General features: G+C 47.2%; 3 protein-coding genes across 3 annotated transcripts; 1 reads left to right on the top strand and 2 right to left on the bottom strand.

Moving 5' to 3' along the window:
- Positions 1-557: 557 nt before the first annotated feature.
- LOC127771069 (probable arabinosyltransferase ARAD1) lies at positions 558-4,417 on the top strand. The gene is made up of 3 exons (XM_052296886.1): positions 558-1,214; positions 2,046-2,299; positions 3,407-4,417. The coding sequence occupies exons 1-3, from the start codon at positions 566-568 to the stop codon at positions 3,956-3,958; spliced, it is 1,455 nt and encodes a 484-aa protein (XP_052152846.1). The 5' UTR covers positions 558-565; the 3' UTR covers positions 3,959-4,417.
- LOC127771070 (probable phytol kinase 1, chloroplastic) lies at positions 4,375-6,185 on the bottom strand. The gene is made up of 6 exons (XM_052296887.1): positions 5,792-6,185; positions 5,353-5,420; positions 5,130-5,261; positions 4,929-5,044; positions 4,689-4,803; positions 4,375-4,602 (listed from the first exon to the last, which is right to left on the bottom strand). The coding sequence occupies exons 1-6, from the start codon at positions 6,104-6,106 to the stop codon at positions 4,404-4,406; spliced, it is 945 nt and encodes a 314-aa protein (XP_052152847.1). The 5' UTR covers positions 6,107-6,185; the 3' UTR covers positions 4,375-4,403.
- Positions 6,186-7,521: 1,336 nt separating this feature from the next.
- On the bottom strand, positions 7,522-9,423 carry LOC127771068 (cysteine protease 1). Its single transcript, XM_052296885.1, has 2 exons — positions 7,964-9,423; positions 7,522-7,770 (listed from the first exon to the last, which is right to left on the bottom strand). Exons 1-2 carry the CDS (start codon positions 9,326-9,328, stop codon positions 7,648-7,650), a joined length of 1,488 nt encoding a protein of 495 aa, XP_052152845.1. The 5' UTR covers positions 9,329-9,423; the 3' UTR covers positions 7,522-7,647.
- Positions 9,424-9,437: the final 14 nt, after the last annotated feature.

Below are 9,437 nucleotides of genomic sequence, written 5' to 3'. Positions count from 1 at the left end.
GGGTGAGGTAGGAAAGAAGTTGAGCCAGAGCATGGCGGTGGACATGAATGCAAGGCGGGCGTCGTTAGAGAAAGTGGCAGACCAGCCGCCGCTGCCACTCTTGTCCACAGGCGGCTTCACGATGGAGAGGACTAGGAGGATGGCTGCGGAGGTGAGAAGCGGGAGCAGCAAGAGGGAGTAGGCAACGTGGATGACGACTTCTATTTCTCTCGTGCCCTTCTCACTGCTGCAATGTCAGGATAATAGACGTACTATTAGCCAGATCGACGTAGTAGTATTGTCTTGCCACGCTAACCCAAATAACGTTGTCAAAATGTTTAGATCTTATATATAAATAAATTTTAAAATAAAAAAGGTTAAAAAGATAAACAAAAATTGATTCGGTGGCCGGTGCAGCGCATGGGACACGGTGGCGCTGGCTTAAGCGGTTTCCGGCGAGAGAGAAGACGAGGATTTTTTTTTGTTTTTTCGCGGCAAATGGACCACGGACACAGTGAAAAGCCCGGCCCAGTTAAGTATACTAGTTTCAGGCCCACGAACGCATCGCACAAGCAGCAGTGCGGCCATGGCGGCTCCTCCTCTTCCTCCTCCCATCCGAAGCAAGCAGAGCGAGATCTGGAAGGCGGCCATGGCGCGCCTCGCGCTCCTCGCCGTCCCCGTCGCGCTCCTCCTCTCCCTCTCCTTCCTCCTCCTGCGCCCCGCCTCCCCGCCGCTCCCCTTCTCGCGGCAGCAAGCGGCGTCCGGCCCCGACCGCCGCCGCCTCCTCAGGGTCTACGTCGCGGAGCTCCCCCGCGCGCTCAACCACGGCCTCCTCGACCTCTACTGGTCGCTCCCCGCCGCCGACTCCCGCATCCCGGCCTCCTCCGACCCCGACCACCCGCCGCCGCGTCCGCGGGCGCACTCGCCGTACCCGGATAGCCCACTGATTAAGCAGTACAGCGCCGAGTACTGGCTCCTCGCCTCCCTCCAGCCGGGCTCGTCGTCCGCGCCCGCCGTCAGGGTGGTCGCGGACTGGAGGGACGCGGATGTGGTGTTCGTCCCCTTCTTCGCGACGCTGTCCGCGGAGATGGAGCTCGGGTGGGGCGCCAAGGGCGCGTTCCGCAGGAAGGAAGGGAACGAGGACTACCGCCGCCAGCGGGAGGTCGTCGACCGCGTCACCGCCCACCCAGCGTGGCGGCGCTCCGGTGGCCGTGACCACGTCTTCGTCTTGACAGGTACTGTGATTCAGTTGGAAATTGGAAATGTGCTTTTTATTTTTTCCTGAGTGAACTTAAGTGATCAAAATGGCATAATGGAACGGGCTGTTGATCATATTAACCCTCCATTGCTCCCAATTGGTGTGGGTTATATGTTAAGCATTCGATAGGTTAAGTTATGCTTGTTGTCCGTCTATTATATACTCAATCCCAACTCTCAACTAGTATATGATTGGAAACTAGTTTTTTCTCCTCCATACTCAATCCCACTTTCTGACTGATATCTACAGGGTTTAGCTACTCAACTCTAAAAACTGTGAGCTGATTTAGGCTTGAAATCATTTTGTGTGTTCTGTTAGTTACCGGCTATACATGTGATTTGTTGCTCGGCGCCTCAGTGTAAGACTTACCAAGTTCCCTTTTCCAAACAGAGGGAGTGTGCCCAGAACAGTGAGCACATTGACATGTAGATTTAACCATGACAGGAACCTCACAATGCACTCATAAATTTGAAATTAGTTATGTGCATACTTGGAATAGGGGGGTCAAGGTAGCTGGTTTTGGTTTCTTAGGCACGCTTTACATGTTTTCTTGTGTAAGGGAGTGGCATACCCTTGAAATGCCATCATTAAAGAAAAACGATTTTGAACCATGTGACTTTCTGTACATTTGTCATCAAGGGGATATTGGTAATCCTCAGTGTTTCGGAGCAAAAGACACAACTGTTTTGCAAGCAATGTAGGAATACAAGATATACTGTTTATGTTTTCGTTGTAATTGATCTGCATAGTAGCTTATTATTCTTTTGTATGCTCAGGTTTTGTTAAATATTGAGGCATTCTTTGACAGACCCTGTGGCGATGTGGCATGTCCGTAAAGAGATTGCTCCTGCAATTCTTTTGGTGGTTGATTTTGGCGGATGGTACAAACTTGATTCAAACTCTGCAAGCAGCAATGTTTCTCATATGATACAGCATACGCAAGTGTCATTGCTCAAAGATGTCATTGTACCTTACACTCATTTGCTCCCTACAATGCACTTATCAGAGAATAAGGACCGCCCCACTCTTCTGTACTTCAAGGGAGCCAAACACAGGCATCGGGTTCGTACCATTTATCATACTAATAAGCATTTAATGTATGCATGGCAATATTTATCTTCTTTGTAGTATCTGAATCTAAGCAATTGGAAATGAAAATGGAATAAAAGAACATGTTAGTATGATATGGGCTATCTTAAAATTTTATTTTAGAACCTGTTGAGTCTGAATCCACAGCTCTTTGATATTATTTAGAGTAAAGTCCATCACCGGTCCCTAAACTTGTATCGTTGTGTCATCCTGGTCCCTAAACTCACAAATCGACCGTTCAGGTCCTCAAACTTGTTCGACTGTGTCATCCCGGTCCCTAAACTTGTAGATCACTCGTATAGGTCCTCCAACTTGTTCAGTTGTGTCACCCCAGTCCCTAAACTTGGATTTGAATATCATCTGGGTCAAATAGGACGGTCTAAAGACTTTATATTTAAAAATAATTCATAACTTTTTCATGTGAACTCTAATGAAGACAAACTTTATATCAAACTTGTAGCCCTCGACGCGATCTACAACTTTGTAGTTGATATTTTTTTTTTATTTTAAGTCATTTTTTGTCCCAAAATGTAATTTTAAAATTAAAATTACAAAATCTATAAACATGCAACAATATTTTGGGAACCTAAACAGTTTTAATTCAAAAATTTTTCAACTACAAAGTTATAGGTCGCGTCGAGGGCTACAATTTTGATATAAAGTTTGTCTTTATTAGAGTTCACATGAAAAAGTTATGAATTATTTTTTGATATAAAGTTTTTAGACCGTCCTGTTTAGAGACCGGGGTGACACAACTGAACAAGTTGGAGGACCTAAACGAGTGATCTGCAAGTTTAGGGACCGGGATGATATAGTCGAACAAGTTTAAGGACCTGAACGGTCGATTTGCGAGTTTAGGGACCGGGATGACACAGCGGTACAAGTTTAGGGACCGGTGATGGACTTTACTCTATTATTTATGTATCTACAAGGAAACTATTGTCATTTGAAGCATTATGCTCTCAACAGAACTTTTATTTACAAACCAGCTTTGTTTATGACTTATGAGATTGTTGTTCTGTACTACTGTGCATCTCTATACAGCTTTATCTTACTATAACTTCTGAAATTTTCTTTCAGGGTGGTTTGGTACGGGAGAAACTATGGGACTTGATGGTTAATGAGCCTGATGTTGTCATGGAAGAAGGTTATCCTAATGCCACAGGACGTGAACAATCAATAAAAGGGATGCGGACATCAGAGTTTTGCTTGCACCCAGCTGGTGACACCCCAACTTCATGTCGTCTCTTTGATGCTGTTGCTAGTCTGTGCATACCTGTCATTGTCAGCGATGAGATTGAGCTGCCCTTTGAAGGGATGATAGATTACACAGAATTCGCCATTTTTGTCTCAGTCAATAATGCTATGAGACCAAAATGGCTCACAAACTACTTAAGAAATGTCCCCAGGCAGCAGAAAGATGAATTCCGAAGAAACATGGCTCACGTCCAGCCTATATTTGAGTATGATAGTATTTACCCAGGTAGGATGGCCTCTGCTGCACAAGATGGTGCTGTGAACCACATCTGGAAAAAGATTCACCAGAAGTTGCCGATGATTCAAGAAGCGGTTACCCGGGAGAAGCGAAAACCTGATGGAACATCGATCCCTCTTCGGTGCCATTGTACATGACTCGCGAGACATGATTGTTAGTATTAGCAATCAATCCCCCATGGGAGGAGTTAGTTAGCATTCCCTGCCAATTTATGGATTGTTTGTAGTGCAAATATGAGAGAAATTTCAACAGTAGGTTTATGCTCTTGTTGTCAATTGTATTTCGTCTGGAGTGATTCCCCGCATTGCTCCATGTGTGAGGTTTGTTGGTTCACTGCCATGAGAATTCATATATGAATCTGCCCATTCGGCAGACAATTTTCCATATTACTCAGAGAGAAGCTTGAGACAGTACGTAGTCCCTTATATTTGTTGCTTCTAAATGATTTGGCTAGCGTTCACCCAAAATGCATGCATGATCATGAGCAAAATACCTTTTGATTCAACAGAACGAGATCCAATCTATGATGTTTGGCAGTACCAAATTCAGGACATGAAAAGCAAAGGGAGAAATTTTATAGTCTCAACAACATGAACTGTAGCCAAATAACAGATAGGCTGCCAACATGGTGGCCAAAGGAACGGAGATATTGTCATCCACAACATCATTGACAGGAATACACTCCACTACAGTAGCTGCTAATGCAACAAGAGCCAGTTTACCAAGTGCCAGATCCCAGCAGACAGTGAAGTAACCAAGGCAAGAGAAGTAGAACAGCATCCTGTGATGCAAAAGATCCATGAGTTAACAATAACAAGGAGTAACAATGCAAAAGAACCAGCAATGCATTCTGAAGCAAAAACCTACAGTGCAGATAGAAGGAAGCCAGAAATGAACATTGAGATGCTTCCTATCCAGCTCTTGTTCTCATTGAATGGCAGCTTCGCGGAGCCATACCTTCTCCCAACAATGTCAGCAAAGCCTGAAAAAATAAGAACCAAGAAGGTGGATATACTTAGCAGAAGCATTCATTTCATCAAGTGAACTGGGGTATTACAAAAAAGAACTGCAGATTTTCCTAAATTCCCAGGAGATCCAACATCTTACCATCACCACCACTCATCATCGACAACGAAACAATCCCAATAGGAGACTGGCGCCAGAAGACCAAAACACTGACCAGCAGCACAATGACATAGTACAGAGGACCTCTCAGCAATTCCCTGTAAGCAACCAAAGATCATGTCAAGGAATACTATTTTGATTTTTGAATGAAGGAGTATCAGAAATAAGGATCATAGCACGAACTCTGGTTTTCCTTCACGGGTCACCGATTTTACTAGAGCTTCATCAGTGGAAAGGCGGAGCCCGTAGGTCAGAAGCCTTATGCAGTTCAGCAACGGGACAATTGCCGCGAAGAACCGTGCTTCTGTCGAATTACTGCGAAAGGGACATGATTTTCTTAAGATCTCTAGTCTGATTTGGTTGTAGAAAACATTTCGATGCTGGAAGAAGCAGTGGCAAGGGAGACCTGAATAGTGGCCAGGAAGACATGAACAGGACTCCGGAGAGCACATGCACAATTTTTCTGCTCAGGTTCTGAGATTAATGATGAAAAGAATCAGAAGTTAACAAGATATAATTAAGAAAGGTATAAATTTTATGCTTGAATAATCTATTTTCCTTTGATTGATCAATAAAGAAAGACTTCTCTTTTATCTATCCTAACTACTGTATTTTTTGAACAGTAGCAGTCCATCTGAACCAGTCAGATCTTCCAAGCAATTGAAAATAAATTCAAGATACAGATCACATCCACTGAATTGTATATACCATATTTTACTCTCCGGATAACAGTCAACAGAGCTAAAGAATTGATATTTTTGGAAGAATGGCGGAGATCAAAGCTTCAGCTCCACCTCAAAAAAAAAAAAGAAATACAAAAAAAAAGGAAAAACGAAACCCGACACCTGTTCGATGAGCCGCCGCGCCGTGAGCCCGTCGAAGGCGCGCACCAGGGAGTACGCGCCCGCGGTGATGAGCAGCGTGGCGGCGCCGTCCCGCAGCGCCGCGGGCGTCGCCGAGGCCGCGAGCGCCGCCACGGCCGGGGCGGCGGCGGCGCCCACGCCGAGCACAAGCCTTCGCCGCATGGAGCTCGCCGCCGCCGCCGCAGGAGACGCGAGCCTGGACTTGGAGCGCGACAGCAGCAAGGAGGAGGAGGCGGCGGCGGAGGAGGAGCACGGGAAGTGGCGGACGACGTCGACGGGCCGCGCCGCCGCGGCCATTCGGTAGACGGACTACAGTGAAGCGAAATCGCTGGTAGGTCACCGCGAATTTTTGTCGGGGCGCGCGCGGGTTTCTCGTTGAGACGGGGCACTTTTGTAGTTTTGTGGAAGCGGTTCGTCCCACATATCCACGGTACTGTGTAATACTGTATCTTTTTCCGAAAATAGGACGGCTCGTCCAACCCTCCTAGAGTGTACGTAATATCTTTGTTGGAAATAGGATTCTCCTGATATTTATATTTTGGAAACTCATACTAGTAGGGTGTGTTTAGTTTCTGAAAAAAATTAAAAGTTCGAAGAAAGTTGAGAGTTTAGAAAAGAAGTTTAAAGTTTATATGTGTAGAAAAGTTTTTTATGTGGTATGATGTGATGGAAAATTGGGAATAGGAAGGAAACTAAACATGGCAGTTTTATTCCACATCATGAAACAGAGTACCAATGCAATTAGTTGCGCTGAAACTATCGTTCAAAGCACAAGCATAACATGCACCGGATGATCTCTCGCGTTTTGCTGCGGAATTTATATGTTAGATATTGAAGAAACGATGAAATGATTTGAACTGAAATATTATGAAAATGATTGAAGAATGATGGTTTAGCATGTATATATTTAGTTTTATAATGAAATAATTGTAAATATAATTACTATATGTTTGTACGTTAAGTTTTGTGTTTTTATAATGAAATAATTGTAAATATAATTACTATATGTTTATATGTTATAAGTTTTGCGTGCTTAATGAGTAGAATCTATACATATATATGTGCCTAGATTTATTTATATCTATATGAATGTGGAGAATGCTAGAAAGTCTTATAAATTGAAACAGAGGTAGTATATTTTCATATTAAGTTTTAGGTGTTTAATAGGTATTAGTTTTATAGAAAGAAGGATTATTGGGATGAGCCAAATACGAGATGGTTCTCCTGATATTTCAGGACAGGGTTCTCCATATGGAGGAAGCTGTTCCTGTCAACTCAGTCAAAAGCTACAATCCCATTTGTCAGCTGTAACGTTTATTAATAATTTAGTTCCCAATTTTTTTCCCTAAAAACATTACATCGAATCTTTAGACACATGCATCGGGCGTTAAATATAGATTAAAAAACTAATTGCACAGTTTACATGGAAATCGTGAGACAAATCTTTTGAGCCTAATTAGTCCATAATTAGTCATAAATGATAAAGTAACCAACATGTGCTAATGACGGATTAATTAGACTTAATAAATTCATCTCATGGTTTCCAGGCGAGTTATGAAATTAGTTTTTTCATTCATATCCGAAAACCCCTTTCAACGTCGATCAAACGTTCGATGTGATACCAATTTTTTTTCGTAAACTAAACACACCCTAAAAAACAAACGATAGAGCTGTAACAACACGTGATGCTGTACTTGGGAGAACTCATATCCAAAGATAGATAATAACTAGTCTGAATCAGTAATAGTAACAGTAACTGTTTAGGACTTTATACATCTTGCGAAAAAAAAAGAGCGATAATAATAAAGGACTCGGTAACAGTAACAAAGATAAGGCTTCTATACTAGATCTTCCCTATTCAAAACTACAAAAGAGATTGAATCAGGTTGTTCCGGAACGCTTCGTGCCATCGCCGCCGGAGTCCTGATCAGCGCCTCCACGTTGTACGGGCTGTTCTTGCTCTGTCAAGGAAAAAACATGGCAACGTGTGAGCACATAACACACACAGACATAACACGTATTAGCGGCCAATGTAACTTTTACATATGTTCTTAACAACTTAAAAAAAAGTCAATGATGAAAAAGAAATTACTTATAAAAACGCTAAAATCAACTCTAAAAATTAAAAGTAAACATAAAATTTAAATTTAAAACCTTGGAGCAAGTGCGAGCCTTGGCGTTGCAGACAGGATACTCCTTGGGGCAGCAGGTGGAGTGATCCTTGCAGCAGGTGGCGCCCTCGACGGGGCAGCATCCCCACACGATGCAGTGGTTCCTGATCCCGTAGTTGCAGCAGCAGGTGGTCCCCGCCGGGCACTTGCTGTACCGGTCGCATTGCTGCGGCGGCGATGGCGCCGGAGACGGCGGCGACGGCTTCGGGTTGGGCCCCTTCTTGATCGGGTAGGACGCCATCATGGCGATGCCGCACTTGCCGGTGCGCGCGGTGACGTTGCGCTCCATGCGGATGTAGCCGTTCTCGCCCCAGTCGGGCCCCCACGAGTTGCGCACCGTCCAGTAGGCGGCGCCGGTGGCGGCGTCCGTGCCGTACCCCACCGCCACCACGCCGTGGTCCAGGTTGGTGCCGCACCGGCCGGTGAACACGCCGGAGTCGTAGAGCTGGAACTCGCGGCCGCCGGCGTCGATGGCGACGCTGACGGGCTGGTGCGCCACGGCCTTCTGGAGCGACAGCTCGTCGTTCTCGGGCACGTCCTCGAAGCCGTCGATGGACACCACCTTGCGGCTCCTCTTGGCGAGGTTGCACTTGCCGTCCATGGCCGTGTACGGGTAGTCCTCCTCCGTGTCGAGGCCGCCGTTCCGGGCGATGAAGGCGAACGCGTCGTCCATGATCCCGCCGTTGCAGCCGCTGTTCTGCCCGTTCCTCGCGCACTCCACCAGCTCCTGCTCCGACAGCGACACCAGCTCGCCGGTGACGATCTTGTTGATGCCCTCCACGGCGGCGACCGCCGAGAACGCCCAGCAGCTACCGCACTGGCCCTGGTTCTTGACGGGGGCGACGACGGCGCCCTTGTCCCTCCAGTCCACGGAGTCCGGCAGCGCCTCGACGCCGTCGTGGCGGTACGCCTCCCCGACGCGGCGCCCCCTGCCGGCGGGCGTGGTGCCGAGGTAGGCGGCGCGGAACTCGCCGTTGGTGAGGTCGGCGAAGCGGTTCATCCCGAGGCGGAACCCGCCGCGCTCGTCGGCGCGGGCGTTGTGGGCGTCGACGAACTTGAGGTTGTCCCAGAACACGCGGAACCGGCGCTCGTGCTCGCCGATGAACCCGTTGCGCGAGCCGCCGCCGCCGCCGCCGCGCCGGTGCCGCGCCAACCACAGGTCGTACGCGGCGCGCGCCTCGGCCTCCGTCCGCTCCAGCCCCCGCACCCCGTGCTCCGCGTTGTACCTGATGATCGACATGATGTCCGGCGGCGCCGCCGCCGCCGGGGGAGCGAAGGCGGCGAGGATGAGGAGGAAGCAGGCCATGGCCAGCGCCGCCGCTACGGACTTGCCGCCACCGCCTGCCATGGTTGTCGTCGACGTCACGTCACGCCGCGGCGCCTCGAGATCGTCGAAACGAAATCACGTAGAAGTATGTGTGGATACGAAATCGTGCGGTGTTTGGTTGGCTTGTGCT

This window comes from Oryza glaberrima, chromosome 4 (genome assembly GCF_000147395.1).
Source record: "Oryza glaberrima chromosome 4, OglaRS2, whole genome shotgun sequence".
Classification (NCBI taxonomy): Eukaryota; Viridiplantae; Streptophyta; class Magnoliopsida; order Poales; family Poaceae; genus Oryza; species Oryza glaberrima.
This window is presented reverse-complemented; position numbering and strand designations above follow the sequence as displayed.